This window comes from Rhinichthys klamathensis, unplaced genomic scaffold (genome assembly GCF_029890125.1).
Source record: "Rhinichthys klamathensis goyatoka isolate OS25496 unplaced genomic scaffold, OSU_Roscu_1.1 h1tg000040l_1, whole genome shotgun sequence".
Classification (NCBI taxonomy): Eukaryota; Metazoa; Chordata; class Actinopteri; order Cypriniformes; family Leuciscidae; genus Rhinichthys; species Rhinichthys klamathensis.
This window is the reverse complement of record NW_026606587.1, coordinates 2,846,149-2,865,000: the sequence shown is the minus strand read 5'-3', so window position 1 is coordinate 2,865,000 and position 18,852 is coordinate 2,846,149. Positions and strand designations below refer to the sequence as shown.

At 38.4% G+C, this 18,852-nt stretch overlaps 1 protein-coding gene across 1 annotated transcript in view; it reads left to right on the top strand.

Moving 5' to 3' along the window:
• The window catches only part of slc15a4 (solute carrier family 15 member 4), a 69,532-nt gene extending 56,761 nt beyond the window's left edge, over positions 1-12,771 (top strand). The window contains exon 9 of the mRNA XM_056246618.1: positions 12,487-12,771. Coding sequence (XP_056102593.1) covers positions 12,487-12,638 — 152 coding nt within the window. The 3' untranslated portion in view covers positions 12,639-12,771. The remainder of the gene's footprint in view (positions 1-12,486) is intronic.
• Positions 12,772-18,852: the final 6,081 nt, after the last annotated feature.

The following is an 18,852-nucleotide window of genomic DNA, read 5'->3' as shown; positions in this document are numbered from 1 at the left end:
TATCGTATTTTTGATCAACTAATTGGAGCATTGGTGAGAATAAGAGACTTTAATTGAATGAGTAAATGACCCTATTGCAATTCTACTAGAAGTTTTTTCAATGTAACAAAAGTGATTCATTGAATAGGTTTTGCATACAAAACAGGCAATTGAAACAATCAATTGAAACTGAAAATCTAAAGTAAATAGGATCTTGTTGTCTTTTTCTTCTCCAGTGTCTCCTTCCATGATTCCACATAAATAAATCAAGCTTCACTTTTTCAATCTCTACATTTCTCTCTCAGGCTGCCAAACATTTATGGGGCCGGTTAATGTCTTTTATGGGCAGCTCTTGTTTTGTCTTTTTGTGGACGTAATTGGCAACTCAAGTGTTTGGCAGCCTGTTGTGTCTCTAATGAGGAGTGCGTGGTCAGCAAACGCAATGAGAAATTAATTAAGACAAATCACAACCAAACTAACTAGGCACTTCCGTCACTGTACTTCCAGTGTGTTTGCTGTGTACAATATCCTTTGATTTATGATCTGCGTTGTATGATCTGTGTGCTCATGGTCACCATTCAGTTACATTGTATGGAAAAATTTCCACATGAACATTCTACCTGACTATTCTACCTGATCTCCTTTTGTTTTCCTCATAAGGAAGTAAGACATGCAGTTTGAGTTTAGAATAAAATAAGGGAGAGTGATGACTGAATGTATATTTTAGGGTGAGCTGTCCTTTTAAATACTAGAAGAGTTAAAACCCACTAAAAGTTTCTAAAACTAAAACGTCTAAAAGTTAAAATCACAATTTTTCTTCTAATGACTTTCTTTCTTTCCTTTCTTCCTTCCTGTCTCTAACCTTGCCTCTATGTTAATTAAACCAATATCTGTCCCCTCAGTCTGCTGTGTAGTAATGTGTTTGGAGAGTTTTATTGATCAGCAGACACACTTCCTCCTCGAAGCTTATGGCTGCCTTGCTGAGCACATTGTTTTACTTCTGCAGTATGTATTATTCAGCAGGAGCGAGGAAGCACGGCAAACACTTCCTGAACTCTCAGCTCAAGTGCAGCGCAAGTCTGTCCGTGTGTGCTGGCCAATCTGTGTTGGACAATAAGAGTCGAACAAATAGTGTTTTGAGTGGAAGAGCTTTTTCTGTGTATAAGAGAGAAACAGAGGATTGAAGGACAAATTAGTGGAAATGGATGGTTAAAAGTATGGATTTAGGCTGAGGTGTGTAATTTTTTTTTTTTTTTGAGGTTGTTAATCGATTGAATGTGCCTTTGTCGAAGCCATCAGGCTGCATTATTTCAGATTATTTAACACAATTATTTTCTACATCACTAGAAATGTCCTCCAATTACAGAATCACAAATTGGGCCAAAATAATTGTTTAATCCCCTCCCTCTCCTATGAAGCACTGTGAATGATGGAACACACACACACACACACACACACACACACACACACACACACACACACACACGTAATACGTATACGTGTTCTGTGATGGGTAGGTATAAGGGGTAGGGGTTGGGTTACTAGGCAATAGAAAATATAATTAAACTGATATGAATCAATGGAAGTCTAAGTGTCCCCACTAATATAGTGAAACGTGTGTGTAGTTTTCAAAAATATAATCAATGTCTTTAAATCAGTAGTTTTATATTTCTCCATCATTTTCGAATGCTTCAATGGGATTGTAGTTCTTTCCCTCATTAAAGTTAAGTACACAGTCTTGAACTTTTGTCTTTTAGTAGGATTTTCAAATACTGTTTTGATTCAAATCAAAGTTTTTAATGTTGTGAATCACCTCGTAGCTGGTTGATTTGGTTCATGGCTTATAATCCTTAAAGACTTTTTTAAAAATACCTATGGGTAAAAAAATGAATGGGATTAATACTTCTGTCGCACTCTGGCTGACACATGGGGTGTTGGTAATACCTGTTGGTATTACCTGTTTGGTAATTCATTGTTTTTTCAAATTTGTTTCCGTGCAGAATGAAAAGGTGTGGCAGTTGGGTTTTACTCACTGATAAAACTAATTTTCTCATGACTATACACATCTGGCAGTTAAGCATAATCGGAGTGCACATACAAAAGCATGTGGTTTCCACGGGTTACATATCTGCAAACTTTTCTTATTTTCCTATCCCTTTATTGTGCATCTGTATCTCTCTTATTTTGCCTCCTCCTCTGATGTTCCCCCTCGCATCTCCCTGCTTCCTCCACTCCACTAAAAATGGATAAAAGGTCTCAGTTGATTCATTTGAAAGACTGGTTAAGGCCTGCTACCACACTATTAGTGTTGTGTTGGCCAGATTCATTCCCTTACATCCCCCTTTACTCCATCTTTAATGCTCCTGCTTCACCAAATATCCCTGATAAGCCCTCACATGTGACAGGTATACCCTTTTGAAGCACACATGATAAATACCAATATTTGTTAAATGAACACAAAGAGGATCATGTAAGTCATACGGGATGACATGCCAAGGAAAGGTTAATAAAACCGTTACATGATGGACTGCAGAGGGCCCGCAGCAAGACAAATACAGTTGCCGGCCCTCATAGAGTGAGACTTCCAGGTGCCTGCTGTTATCTTGGTGTATCTGCCATATAAGACTGAATGTGCAATGGGACGTGAAATGAGGGCATGTAGACCTTAACGCTGGAGAGCAAATGATCCATCTGAGTTGGGGCTACATGGAAAATGGCAAATGGAAAATTCATGACTACCAGTCCAAGTTTTGGATATACCCAGTGAAACCATTATTCTAAAATAAGTCAACAGACAATAAAATAAAAGGAAATGTGCGATTAATGTAGTAATGCACCAAAAATTAATTATTTTATTAATTAATTAACTGATACAGCTGTTAGGATTGTTACCCACTCACGTACCTCTGATGAAATAACTCCAATTCTTTTCCAATCACATTGGCTTCCTGTTCGTTATCGTATATCCATTGCAACATTTTGCTGTTCCACCAACAAAGCTCTTCATAATTTGGCTCCTCTTTATCTTTAAGATATTCTTCAATTGTATACTCTTTCATGTTCTTTGACATCATCTTTTCAGAATTATTGACAGTTCCAAATTTCAAGTTGAGTTCATTCGGTGGTAGGGCTGTTAGCTGTTCAGTGCCAAAATTATGGAATTATTTACCATTGCACATTCGCCAGCTGGATTGTCTTTCCTTTTTTAAAGCTCAGATTAAAAGTTATGTTTAGAAAAGCTTTTAGTGACTTGAGTGTTTGATCTGTATGTCTGTGTTTTTGCATAGCTTTGTATTTTGCTGCCTTGCTTTTATGCTGTATGGAGTCACTGGGTGTTACTCCACCTATAAATTAAAGGTATTATTATTATTATTTCCCACTGATACACTACAGCAAAATATATAAATAACTGGCTTAAAACCATTTTTTGGGGGTGAAAATACTAACATAGCTAAGACTTTGGCACGGTACTATATATATATATATATATATATATATATATATATATACATACAGTGGTGTGAATAAGTTATTACCCCCATGCTAAAGTTGCCTAAAAAGAGGAATAAAAAATCATCTTTTGGAAATTGATCTTAATGCCTTAATTAGAAAAATGAGGAAAAATCCAACCTTTAAGGACACCAATTTTCTTTGTGTATGAATAATGTATCATAAATAAATAAATGTTCTTCCTTAAAATACAGGGTGCATAAGTCAGGCCCCCCCTATGTTAAATTCCCATAGAGTCAGGCAGATTTTTATTTTTAAAGGCCAGTTATTTCATGGATCCAGGATAATATGCATCCTGATAAAGTTCCCTTGGCCTTTGGAATTAAAATATCCCACATCATCACAATCCCTTCACCATACCTAGAGATTGGCATGGTGTTATTTCAGTTAGCCTAATAGCTGGTTTGATTTGCATTGAAAGATGATCTGATGGAAAGTACCCCATGCCAATCTCTAGGTATGGTGAAGGGAATGTGATGATGTGGGTCTATTTTAATTCCAAAGGCCAAGGGAACTTTATCAGGATGCATATTATCCTGGATCCATGAAATAACTGGCCTTTAAAAATAAAAATCTGCCTGACTCTATGGGAATTTAACATAGGGGGGGCCTGACTTATGCACCCTGTATTTTAAGGAAGAACATTTATTTATTTATGATACATTATTCATACACAAAGAAAATTGGTGTCCTTAAAGGTTGGATTTTTCCTCATTTTTCTAATTAAGGCATTAAGATCAATTTCCAAAAGATGATTTTTTATTCCTCTTTTTAGGCAACTTTAGCATGGGGGTAATAACTTATTCACACCACTGTATACACACACACACACATATGTACATACACATATATATTTATTTAATTTTGCATGCAGAAGAACGTGCAAGATTGATTTTTATGAAGATTGACTGGATGAGTTTCATCAGTGTTTACCTGTTTCTTCTTAGGGCAAGATTTAACATTTTGTTTCCGACAACTTTCTCTGAACCTTCCTTTGCTGTTTGAGATTCATGTCAGGAACATGCAGTTGTGGTCCAGTAATGTTTATTTTTCCATTACCGCCCAAACGCCACCAAATCTGAGACAGCTGCCACTTTCCTGTGGGAAGTGCTAGCAATCTCCCCCGAGTGTGTCGCCATGATATATCTCCCACTCCGTCCTTTGACTGAGTATTCTTTACGGCCTTGTCTTTCAGGGAGGCGACCGGCACCTCCACATTCTGCCAAGCGCTGATGTTAAATCATGTCATCTCCCAGAAGCATAGGAAGAACAGGCGCGTCACCCGCCAACGCACAGCACTGTGGATGGAGTGGGGGGTGCACTCAAAATATCACAATAGACCTTATTCAGAGCAGTGGCATGACAGGTTTGAAAGCGAGGCTGTGAGGGAGACTTACCGTGTTTTCAGTGGCATTCGCTGTGTAAAAAAAAAAAAAAAAAAAAAAACCTGTATAAAGCTCCTACCTAGATATTTTATCATTGCCTACAGCTCATGTTATCTGGAGTTTTTTGTCTACTGAAATTTCTTGGAAAGATGTTTTGCTGTGTTTTGTCAGCAGAACAATAAAAAAACACATTAAATAACAGTACAACTTCCTGAAGGGATGCATGTCTATCTCGCTTTCATTCCCGTTTAAAAATCTTAAATGGCGCTGCTGCGAATACGGTTTCTATAGCAATCAATATTTTACTCTTCTTACTTTCCATGAGTTGGGGTAGCCTCTGGTGTGAATGGGGACCATTTGAGGCTATTGATTGTTGTTTTGCTCCTAGCTGTTCTTTGGCATGTGGGTATTGTAAATGCAGCGTTTTTCACAGACAGGGGCATTTGTTTCCCCTTGCTTGAGGGCAGTAAGATCCCGAGCTCTATTGCTCTCTCTGTCAAACCTGCTTGTAACACTTGTTGTCATTGGGGAGTACCTGCTGTTACAGAGTATATTTAAAGCAGCAAATAAATTGATCAAGAGGTTGTTGTAGCCATAACATGGCTTGCCACTTTTATTGGATTGAGACAGTGAAGAGGAAGGGGATTGAGACAGGAATGGGATAGGTTCATGTTGGATCCTAACCTGTGTGAACATCTGCAGTAAACTCATGGCAAGGCCATGGCTCTGATAGTTAGGCCTTCTACTTCTGTGCTACATCTGGCGCTCTCAAACAAGACTTCACACTATCCAAGACTGGGGCCCAAATTCTGCACACAGGGCCAGATGTACTAACGCTTTTGCGCTCACTTCAGGCGTATTTGTTTCGCAAGGTGCGCATAAAACCATGGCAAGGTATGTACGAACGGGACGCACCGAGATGAAAGCGCAGACTGCCTGTGGCGGGAACTGAAAATGGCAAAATGCGCTTTTCGTGTCATGCATATGCATTCATGGGGTGGTCAAGGGGAAAGTGGGAGTGTCACATAAAGAGATGGGAGTGGAAGCATAAACTGCGCCTAATTATGTATTCCGCGTTATGTACAGAAAAAGACGCTGAAAGCGCGCCTCTATTTTGCGCTGAAAATTATCCGCCTCTTAATAGCAGGTGTAACGTTGGAAGCGGGTTTCCTGGCATATGCCTCCTGGTGAAATGGCTGCAGTAATCCGAGCAAGACGAAGACATAGGCTAAGGAGACGAGCTGAAAAGATTTTAGCCACAAAAATCACACTTTTTCAGTTGAGTGAAAACGAAATCATTAAGTAGGGGTGCTCCGATCAGGATTTTTGGGGCCGATCGCCGATTACTGGAAGCTGTATCACCCGATACTGATACCGATCACCGATTACAGGGTCTATTTGAAGACTTCTTTTTTTTTATCATGTAGCATTACTTATTAAACTATATTTAACAACAATGTACATTAAGTATTACATTTAAGAGAAGACAATGCATAATGAATTGACACCTGTGTATTTATTTGCAAGCAACATGTATTAACATAGCAGCTTGGTTATTGGGAGCAGCATAGGGCTTGACATACAACTTTCCTGTAGAATATAAAATAAAATTAATAAAAGACAGAACATCTGAGTCTTTAAATTTAGCTTTAGACTACTTTAAACTAAAAACAGCAACAAAAAAGGCTATAGCCAAAATAATGTTTTGAGTCAGTCAGCCATCAGTTTTTCTAATACACTTAAAGGACCACAGGTAGTAAAGTGCACAGCAACAAAAAACAAAACAAAACAAAAACTAACTTCCATATCTGTATCAATAACTTTGCTTTTTTCTGGGATGCTTAGTCAGATTTTGTGGGCATTTAGAGAGGAAGAGAGAGGTAGAGAAACCTTTTTTTGTGTGTGTGTGTGAAGAACCCTTGCAAAATTATTTGAAACAGATTAAGAAAGCCACCACTGCTGGTCACATCTATGGTTAGATTGATTCTTTTTTTAGATCCAGTGAAGTCTGTCCCACCATGTACCTAATATAAATAAATAAAACATCTTCAGTTAACTTAGTAGATCATTCATTTAGTTCGCTATTAAATAAGAAATCTAGCGCTAAAATGTGTTTTTGAACTCAAGCTGTGCGCTCGTTGCCACGGCGATCGGTTGCACAGTCTTCACTCGGACGCGCGCTTCAATCTATCGCCGTTGCGGACTTTATTCATTCCAGTGTAATCACAAAATAAAACACAAACGTTGGATACATTTTTGTCATTGGTTGTTGCGTTAAATCTTACCTAGATACAATAGTGCTATTTTCTGATTGGCTATTGTGTAGCTCGACGAACAACACCCGTCTATGACAACACCAGAGGAAACGTGCTTGATTCATGCCGGTTCCACAGTGAGAGCTGCCCGGCCAGAGTTTTGGCCGCTGCGGCATATTAAATATATTACAAATAGTTTTTCAGCGTGAGAAATACAATGTGTGGCGGGAGAGCGTGACAAAAGACCGAAATGAGTGACTGTCACGCTCAATGCTTGACACTTGAGAGCCCTGTTGTAGAATTGCCAGACCGGTGAAGCCATTTTTACCAGGGCGTAAAAAAATTGTCTCGCGAGTTTTGCGTCATCTGATCGGCTTTTCTGGATCGGCCTTTATAGAGACCGCCGATCACACATCCCAAAGCAATTATCGGCCGATTATGATCGGCGACCGATCAATCGGAGCACCCTTATCATTAAGCGTTACAGATTAAGCAGCTACGCAATATTACAGTTACTGGAAGAAATCAAAGATGACATCGAATCTCCGACTCAGCGTTCACATTCCATTTCAACAGTTGTTAAACTCCTCGCTACATTACAATTATTGGCATCAGGATCATTTCAAACAGTCATAGCATCAGCAGTGAGAGGAGGAGGCCCATTCAATTGCGCGTTTAAATACGTGAAATTTGCGGTATAGTGGGTGGGGACAGGCGCGGATTACCTGACGAACTGCAGGTTTGGTACATAACACGCACACTGCGGTTTCACATCAAGCGCTTTCTGCATCTTGGCCATGGCGCTATTAATGCTGCGTTCGCAAATGTACATCTGGCCCTCAGTGTCTTTCAGTTTTTCTATTTAGTAGTGATGTAATGTAGTTTAGATATTTGCAAAGTAATTGAAATGACCACCCTAGTGAATATTTGAACAGCTGACAGGACACTATGCCTCAAACCTGCACATTTTGGATGTCTACCTCATCTAACACATTCAACTCATCAGCTCATTAGTAGAGATGACAAGACTTGAATTGAGTGTGTTCAATGGGGAAGAAAGCAAAATGTGCAGTGGTGGGGCGTCCCCAGGACAGGTTCGAGAAGCACTGCTCTATGGCAAGGGTGCAGGATAGACACCCCTCCCATATGGTTACACTACTCACGAACTTGCATGAGTTGAAGGGACGTGATCTCTGAGAGCATCTGAAAGCGTTCAACCCTTCCTCTATACTTGATGATTAATCAAATGTTGTCTTCGGGATCTTCATCCGCACATGTTTAGAATAGCAATGCATTGCATCTCCATACTGTTATGAGTCAGTGTTTTCATATCTTGAAGTGCCTCATCTCAAGCTGTTCTTATCTTCTGCCAGTAATATTCTTCGAGGCCGTGGATAATTGTATCTAATGGAGTTGCTCACGATGTTCCTCAAGGGTCAGCTGACCTTTTTCAGTTCCTTTCAGCTCTCTTTCCTTCAGTTTGTTGATACAAAAATATGCTTTATCTTGTTTGCATCTAATGACATCTTCAAACTAAAGTAGAACCCTCTGTAAAGTGTAATACCTTGTTCTAATTAATGAGCCTATTTCAGCAAGATGTGTGCATGTGAATACATCTATTTAAATGGTAATGCATTCTTACGGTTATGCGTTTTTAGTCATTGCAATATAGGTAATGCTAAGAAGTGCTACAGGGTCCTGCTTTGGCCACTCTGAAACACCCCTGAGAGTTGACAGCCCCTTCGCAGAACTACTTATTAACAGTTTCTCTTTGATGGTCCTTAACCCTGGAGGTTTGACCACCTCTTCTGAACAGATCTAAAGTGTTAAGCAGCTTTTTCATCAGCTCAGAGAGCGAGCGAGAGAGAGAGAGAGGCTCAGACTTATGATTCATAATACAGGATGCATTTGTGAACAGATTTTGTGTGTTTGTGTACAGAATTTAGCATAAGTAGAGAGTCGAATTTAATACTACGCACAGTCATCATCCAGGACTATAATGGCCCTGAGCAGTCAGAGGCTTAAACAACAGGAGAGTTAGTTTAGGGCCGAGGGCTCAGAGTCTGTAATTCCAGCCGAATCCGAGCGAGTGTGCTTCGCTTAAGCTCCCAAGATGGTGAATTATAGGCTCTTCCTTCATCCTGTGAAGATGTGGCTTTTTGTTTATGGTTCCCCTGTAAGTATTGGTGTAAACCCTCTGTCTGCTCTCAAGCATTATATAGAGAGGGGAAATGAAGGAGAGATTGGATGGAGAAGGAATGCTTGTTTAGGTTTTGCTTGAATAAACCAGAGTCAGATGGGTTTGCAGGTTGCAATGGATGCTTACAAGCAGTGCGGACCGACATGCTATCAGTTAAAGCTCTTTGCCGCTGTAGGGTAGTATGAAGGAAGCAGATTGCCTGTTCGCTCTGTTGCTTTCAGGGGATCCAACAAGCACAAACATATGCTTTTTGCTTTCTTTTGACATATGAATGCAGCATGTCACAGATGTTCAGTTTCTCTTCATCTACCTGTACACATGCCTTTATAATTGATCAGAAATCTCTCCTCTGATCAAGTGAGCTAAGGAAGGATGTTAAGTAGTATCAGTTAAAGAAAATAAAAGCAATATTCTTTATTTTAGATGATAACAATACATTATGATATACTTTATGATAAGTAATGGGTGTAATGCATTACTAAGTAATTCATTACTGCAATTTTGATTACTTTGAAAAAGTAAGGGAAGTCATTTAAAAAGTAATTTAATTGGTTACTTCTGATGTAAATGCATTAATTGTTGTATAGACTTCTATAAATAATTCTAAAACAAAAGTGGTTTTAACATCAAAATGTAAAGTCTAATGATAAAAAAAAAAATTTAAATGTAACTTTCTCCCTGTAAATAAAGTTACAGTAATAATTAGTAATAAATAAAGCAATACTTTTTAGAGGAAGTAATTAGGACAGTAATCTAATTACACTGTTGAAGATGTTAGTTGCTTGTAATTAATTATCATTAACGCTGTTTATGATAATGTTTTTGTTTGTTTTTTTAAGGACAAGTGTTTGTAACTAATGGAAAACTGATAAAAATGACCAAAGGGTCCAAAATAAAGGAAACAGTATATTGTCACTGTCGGGTATATATATCTTTTTTTTCTTCTTTTTTTTTCATAAATCATAATTGTATGTCCCTTTTATGTCTGTGTGTGGGTTTTGCAAAAATCTAACCAATGAAAAGTAATAAAAAGAGCTTGTAACTCCATTGGATCCTCAAACTCTCCGTAAAACCTCATAACTCCACCAACCTTTATTGTGAATGAAGTGCCGCACACATTTTGGACCGTATCTGCTTGTTTGCAATGCAAAGGTAAATAAAGAACTGGTTCTTTGAATAAGTACAGCATTTTCTTTACTCAAGAAACACTATCTATATATATATATATATATATATATATATATACACTCACCGGCCACTTTATTAGGTACACCTGTCCAACTGCTCGTTAACACTTAATTTCTAAGCAGCCAATCACATGGCGGCACCTCAGTGCATTTAGGCATGTAGACATGGTCAAGACAATCTCCTGCAGTTCAAACCGAGCATCAGTATGGGGAAGAAAGTTGATTTGAGTGACTTTGAACGTGGCATGATTGTTGGTGCCAGAAGGGCTGGTCTGAGTATTTCAGAAACTGCTAATCTACTGGGATTTTCACGCACAACCATCTCTAGGGTTTACAGAGAATGGTCCGAAAAAGAAAAAACATCCAGTGAGCGGCAGTTCTGTGGGCGGAAATGCCTTGTTGATGCCAGAGGTCAGAGGAGAATGGCCAGACTGGTTCGAGCTGATAGAAGGGCAACAGTGACTGAAATAACCACTCGTTACAACCGAGGTATGCAGCAAAGCATTTGTGAAGCCACAACACGCACAACCTTGAGGCGGATGGGCTACAACAGCAGAAGACTCCACCGGGTACCACTCATCTCCACTACAAATAGGAAAAAGAGGCTACAATTTGCAAGAGCTCACCAAAATTGAACAGTTGAAGACTGGAAAAATGTTGCCTGGTCTGATGAGTCTCGATTTCTGTTGAGACATTCAGATGTTAGAGTCAGAATTTGGCGTAAACAGAATGAGAACATGGAACCATCATGCCTTGTTACCACTGTGCAGGCTGGTGGTGGTGGTGTAATGGTGTGGGGGATGTTTTCCTGGCACACTTTAGGCCCCTTACTGCCAATTGGGCATCGTTTAAATGCCACGGCCTACCTGAGCATTGTTTCTGACCATGTCCATCCCTTTATGGCCACCATGTAACCATCCTCTGATGGCTACTTCCACCATGTCACAAAGCTCTAATCATTTCAAATTGGTTTCTTGAACATGACAATGAGTTCACTGTACTAAAATGGCCTCCACAGTCACCAGATCTCAACCCAATAGAGCATCTTTGGGATGTGGTGGAACGGGAGATTCGCATCATGGATGTGCAGCCGACAAATCTGCGGCAACTGTGTGATGCCATCATGTCAATATGGACCAAAGTCCCTGAGGAATGCTTCCAGCACCTTGTTGAATCTATGCCACGAAGAATTGAGGCAGTTCTGAAGGCAAAAGGGGGTCCAACCCGTTACTAGCATGGGGTACCTAATAAAGTGGCCGGTGAGTGTATACCGCATATATAAGGCTTATGTTGCTTATGACAAGTGGAGTGTCTTGTCTTGCATTTGTCGTCGAGTTAAGCCAATACTGTCTTTAGAAAGCCTGTGCAAAGCACTTCATTTTTAATAACATGGGATTTTGGCCAAATGAAAAAAAAAAAAAATGAGCGTCCACGTAGCTACAGTAAACTTTATAACCTGATGAAAACATAATGCGAAGAACTACCTCTGTTCTTATGACGGACAAAACACTCGCTGGTCGAAAACCTGAGCTTGATTTTGGTCAAATTTGAATGATATAGTGACACATGTAAGTGTCTGACCATTAATAAAGCTACTATATCAACCTTTTTTTCCATTTCCTGAAAAGCAGCATTTTTGGAGGTTTCCACAGGAACTATGTTATTTATTTATTGCAATTATCATCATTAATAATAATTACAGAAAATAAAAAAATACAAAATCTTGCCTTGATTTGCCGTTTTGTTTGTTAATTTATAAAAGAGAGAGAGAGAGAGAGAGAGACTCAATACTTTATTGATCAAATGAGAATCATTGATCGTTTCACCCAGTATAAAGGTAGAGAGATCTCTGTGCTCCAAAGAGTGTCTGTGCTTGTTAGACTACTGAAAAATTGGTATTGTGAAATTCACATCAAAGTGACTTGTTTTTTTTACACATTCCTTTTTCTCGCCTTTTCTTCTCTCTGTAGGTAACATCAACGGGTGCACACTGAATTACTACTTCTTCCTCCTGGCCGCCATCCAGGGAGTCACACTCCTGGTCTTCCTCATTGTGTCTGTGAAGTATGACAAACAGAAGCCCAGAGCAGGGAACCACAGGCAGTCTCTGGCCAACTCATGACCCCCTTCATCATCAGCCAAACTCTCACCTTCACCATTCCTCAACCACCAACTATGTGATAAACTTTAAGCCTCTTAGTATTTCGAAAAATGAGGTAGGATTTGAAATGTTTGACTCAACTTGAATCCCCCTGTGTTTCTGGCCATTCTGTTGCCACCTTTAAACACTTGAAAGAAAACAAAACACAAAACTTACGCAATAATTAACTAAAATATTGTGTATGAAATGGTTGAAAATGAGGATCGTTCACTCCATCAGCGAACTGGATAATGAAATGCTTGTTTGTTGTAGTGTGTCGTTTGAACAACACTTATTCACAATTTGGGATTTTTGTTGTTTTCACTGTCAACGATATTACTGAATTCATTTATAAATTGAAGGTGGTTTTTAAATTGTTTACGATGGGTTGTACAACTAACTGCCAGTTTGAATTGAATATTTATTGAACCTTTTATTTTTCGTGGTTTATGCTCAAAAAGGTAAGACTGTATTCCTGTTCAAATTTATTTAAAATGGTATCTTTCTGTGGTACTTTAAAACATTTTTTTTTAACGAGAAACATTTTTTTAGGCACAATTTGCACTGTATGGTGTATCTTTGGTCACTTTATTCATTTTAAATTATTAATACATACAGTACAAATTGGCTGTATTTTGAGATACTGTTAATAATAATCGGCTGGTGTCTAAAATGCCAAAAGTGTCTGGCTACTCCTACAGTATCAAATGTGTAGACAATGAATCACAAGGAACCCATATAGTTATTGTCTGAACATCAGTGTGAAGTAGTTGATAAAAGTTGCATTGCAAAATACTTTTTAAATGAAATAATCAAATGCATAATTGCGTGCTTAACAATTTGATTACGTTTAACTTTGGTACTAAACCTGTGGCATTACAAGCGTTTCTTACTTTTAGATATTTTATCAGGCATTAGTTTTCCATTAGCTTGTTTTTAATCATTTTAATTATAAGTTGTAATATAATTAATAATGGTTATTATATGAGAAATTATGAATTTGCACAAAGTGTGCTGATATCATGATGCATGCACCTTTACAGCAAGAATATCTCTGCAAATGCAAGTGAATAGTGTTTCCTTTGGAAACACCCGCATCTTGTTTGTAATGATTCATGAGCTTTTCAAGATTACGTTTTTTGATGAACAACAAACCTCAAGCTCAGATTGTCGTCAAAATGAGGTTATGTAGTGAAATCACTTTGCACTAATCTCAAGCAAAAATCACATTCATAATTGAGGATTTAGAATCATGAATTTTACATGCAGGTTTATGATACATCCTTGTATACCTCAAATTCATAATATCATCAAGCTGTGTAGAGGGAGTCTTGCTTGATGTCATTTTTATGCACATTTGGCAACGACATTCCTTTTCGCTGCAGTTTTTGCAAACTAATAAGTCTGCTGTCTTCGCTATGACCACAAGCCACAAAATACAACACTCCCATTATGCTTCTATGCTGGTCCTTTGTATGCGTTTTCACAAACAGGTATTTCCTGAAGTTTGAGCTTTACTTTTTCAGCAGTTACACCTTGTGCCTTCAATGACAAAAGTTGCTCCACGTGACTGTTGCAACTGATGCAATTTTTTTTATCTCATCCTTACACTTTTACATTAGGTAGTTCAAAACAAGAGTGATCAAAATCCTCTCAAATGTGTTTTGACGGACAGTATTAACAGTAGAGCGGTTTGAATCCGAGATCAATTTGGTGAAAAAAACGTGGTAGGAGAAATGGGCATCATTCATTTTAACTGGGCATGAATAAATACTGTGTTAAAGCTTTTTAAATATGCAAAATGATTCTGTTTTCCCCAAAGAGTCTAAGATCATACCAGATCAATATTGAGTTTGTGCAGTGAAATTGTGATTTTTTTTTTCATGCTTTTGTTTAAAATTACATTTTCTTTTTCTGTTGTGGTTGTTGTTCAATAAAATGCGTCTGACCTCTAGTGTTTGTGTCTGTGAGAGAGCCGTTTGAAAACGAGTCGCCCGTTTATTACAGCTTTCATTTTCCAAGCTCGTATGCAAACCTTGTGATCTCTCCCATTCAATTGCATTTGTCTGATTTCATCAGACGAGCGTGAAATCAGAACATCATCACTCTTCGCCCAAGCATATCTCGAATGACGAGTCGTTTCCTAAGACTGTGACCGCCAGCGAGCTGTTTGATCTCCACCGCTCTTTTCCTTCCTCGCTCTGAGTCAGACTGTTGACACAGCCTATATATTTCTACCGCCTCCATGTTTTTTACAGTGTTGTGCTCTATTAAACAGCAGAAGAGCTGAAGGTGTAAGCACAGTAGATCAACGATGGATGCTTCATGTGACTCTGTAAGGTCAGTGTTCCTAAATATGACCCCTCTTGTCTTGTAAGAGAGAAAGATGTCTCAAAACAGGATTGCCTATATGCCTTATCTTGAAAATATCTTAATACACCATTCAACATGGCAAATCTTATTGTTGAACATACAGGCTTCTAATGCAGAGCTCTTACTATTAATGGCTTATTTACCGTGCAGTGCTAATTTAAAGATGATAATTTAATGAACATTGCTGGATGTTATTTGCAATTAAAAGTGTCTAATTTAATTGTAAAACATAAGTAAATAAACAGATTGCCATAATGCATAAACTATGCGTCATCAATGTGTATATATGTACTGTGTATATGTATATACATAGAGAGGGATTGTGACGTTAGCATTTTTGACATGTTTACATCCACACAGTACATCTGGCATGGCTGACTGCATTTCACATTTGATCTGAGACATTGACCTCACAGATATTATGTTCTTATGTGTGCACATGCCTGTGAACCATAAAGCTGCTCTGTGGGATATTGTAAATATGCATGTACCAGAAGGTGAGAGGTCAAGAGACATAGAGGTCAAGAGGCTGAGTGTCATATCAGCAGAACATGACCTGACCTTCTGCTGCTGTACAGTGTGTGTGTGTGTGTGTGTGTGTGTGTACAGGACATAAACAGGATTTTCTAATTGATCCTAAATCAATCCTTATACTTGAAATTATGGGAAATATGATTACCATATTAATAGAATAACTACAATCCAACTGTTGGCAGCAAACTAGCTAGCCCCTATTGAGTGAGAGAATAATTTCGGCTAATTTTGCAAACCTGTTACTCATTCTGGCATATTTATATCAGCCGATCTGCCATAAGAGAAAGTGTGGTCAAGTTCACACGTGCCTTCATAATCAGTCACATTATAGCCTTAATTGCTGACAGTGTTGTAAAACGGTCAATCACGGCGCTGTCTTATTTGGAATGATGCGCCCTCCGGAGGTCGGCTTTGTCTGCGGCTTTAATTATTAAGGCTGCTTCATTTCAGAAAAGTAACCATTACATTCGGTAAGAACGAAATTACAATAATTTAAGGCTCACGGGGAATAACAGTACATTTTATAATGTTTGGACCTCTGAAGGGCACAGCCTTCCAAATGAGACAATGGACCCTTTTCACATTTCCGGTCGTTCTTAGAAGCAAAGGCCGTCATAGTTGGGTAAACTTCTAAAGTGATGTTGATTATATGTCTGAACTTGTCTTACGCCGCATTTAAAAAGTATTTGAATGTATTTACATTCTACATTTTACTAAAAGAAGTTTGTTTGGTTTGAATGATAAAACAATTAGATTTATTTCAAAATTGTGAACTGTGTAAACTTGGAGAACTGACTTTATACATCCACTAAAATTCACATTGATACACCAGAGAACTATACAGTTTGGATAAATGGATAGTTCATCAACTAATTATGTCATCATTTACTCAACCTCATAAAAAAAAAACAGCAGGGAATGAAACTTTTAAGAATTTTGAAGTTGGTCCTAAACAAATATATGTGATCAGAATAGGCTACAGCACATACCATCAGTGGATTAAAATGATTTATGCTGCCAGATGGTGTAGTTACAGCATCATCCAGCAGGGACTAACATGACCATGCTAACCAAGCAGACCTTTGACCCTTTACATGGGACTGATGATCCTGAGCTCAACATATTCAGCCGAGGCTGACAGATGTACATGTCATGCCTAAGAAGAAAAAAAAGGCAGTATATAAATGGAGAGCAGGATTTTATGTTACAAGTCATGCTGAAATGAAATGCTCCCCCCTGCTGATGATGCCAGAAAATGAGCAGACGTGATTATAAAAGATGTGTTAATTACAGCCAGAGATCCATCAGTCATTCTCCCTCTCTGTGCCATAGATTATTCCTCCCCTAGTCAGCTCAGCTTGAAGTGCCCTTCACACCTCTGTTCACAAAACCCCTGTACAACACGCTCCCCATATATATCCATCTCGCCGCACTTAAAGACGCATTCAAATTTAATGGCAGGGAGACTGTACACAAATTTGTCAGGATACTAGAAAACAAAACTGTCTGTGTGCGTGTCATGGAAAGACAGAAGACGCGATAGTGTCAGACGGAAACAGGAAAAGAGAGGAGCCTCAGGCAATGAAAGAGGATGTGATTGATATGATACTCCTGATAAAAGAGAGAAGCGGAACGGCAGAGGAGGAGAAACGGGGATTAGAAATGTTGTACACTTTGGCTTTATTCAATACGGTTGTTTTCATTAGGCTTAGACCAGATCAATAATCTCACAGCAGCAACTGTAATTGTGTAGACATGACGCTACTGGTGCGTATTCAACAAATCTGAAAAACAAAAGCAGAATAACTGATAATTACAAGAGAGCTCTGCACGTGCGAGACTATACCAGAACCTGTTTTTAATAACAACTCTCCAAAGTTCTGTCAAATCTGAGCAACTTTGTGGTTGTGGGCTGTTAGTTTACTCAGACTGTCTTTAAAGGGTTAGTTGACCCAAAAATGAAACTTGGGGTGAACTATCCTAACCTGTGGAACACAAAAGCAGATGCTTGGCTGGATGATTTTGCTGCTCTATACGTTGAAAGCAAATGAGGACAGACGCTGCCAAGCTCAAAAATGTCAGAAACAGGAGCATAAAAGCAGACCACAGGGTTTGTGTGCTATATTCCAAGTCTTCGGAAGCCGGGTAGCTCTCCATCATTCGTGTTCACCTATGACGTGTCATACCAGGTTTGACAACATTGTCTCAAAACTCAAAACTGTCACTCATGCAAAGCTATGGCTTTACTACACTAAATTTGTCTATCACCCAGGAATTACTAGTAAATTTCACTTGACATTGTTGTTAAACATGACATTTTTAAGTTTTTTTATTTGTACTTTCATAGGGCTTTTTCAGGGGGGGTTTTTCCAGTGTTCCACAGACGAGAAACCCATATGGGTTTGAAACAACATGAGGGTGAGTAAATGATGAATTGTATTTTCTTTTAAAAATGAACAAGCGCTTGTACCAGGACCTCGGCACTTTTACTTAAACCTGTTTTAAAGATTATATTTCCACACCAATGTTAGAGAGAGGATTTTTCAATATAGTAATCAACATCTTAAATCAAGATAATTGTCCATTATTCATTATCTATTCCTTATGCGCCTCTCTAAAATACTTGATTTTAATTGGTTAACAAATGTTTTATGCTCAAGGGAAAGTCAGTTCACTTGGCTGCCATGTTTGCAATGCCTCCAGCAGCTATTTTGGGCATGCAAGACCAACTCTAATCTACTTGAATGGGGAAATTAAAAAAAATGCTTGCCAAACTCACATTTAAATAATATATTTCAAATCAGCAATCTGACATGAACTGTCTCAAAACTTGTTTCTAATGCTGAAATAGCATTAAAAAAGTGTATTTCAGGTTGGTAAAGCCAATGCGCACGTGCAGTCCTAAGCACGAGTCTCAGGACTGTTTCTATGGGAACTTGAGTGTCTAATGGCAGATGCAGTAATTATTCTGATTATTCCATATTGCGCAGCACACTGCACTTTCTCCCATTCATAGAAATATAAGTGAACCGTCTTGGTATTTATACAGTCTTTGTTGGTTATTGAGTGCCGGTGAAATATTCTTGTGTAATGACCAAAAGTCCCTATTTAAGGCAAAAAAATATATATATTTTAACGTCACTGAAAAGAACAAGTAATCTCACTTTAATAGTAGTTACAGCTCCTAACTTTAATAAAATATGATGTGTGAATATGAGGAATGATTACCTCAAAATGTACATCCGTATTCAAGTTCGAGGAAATTTATTTAAATTATATACATACACCT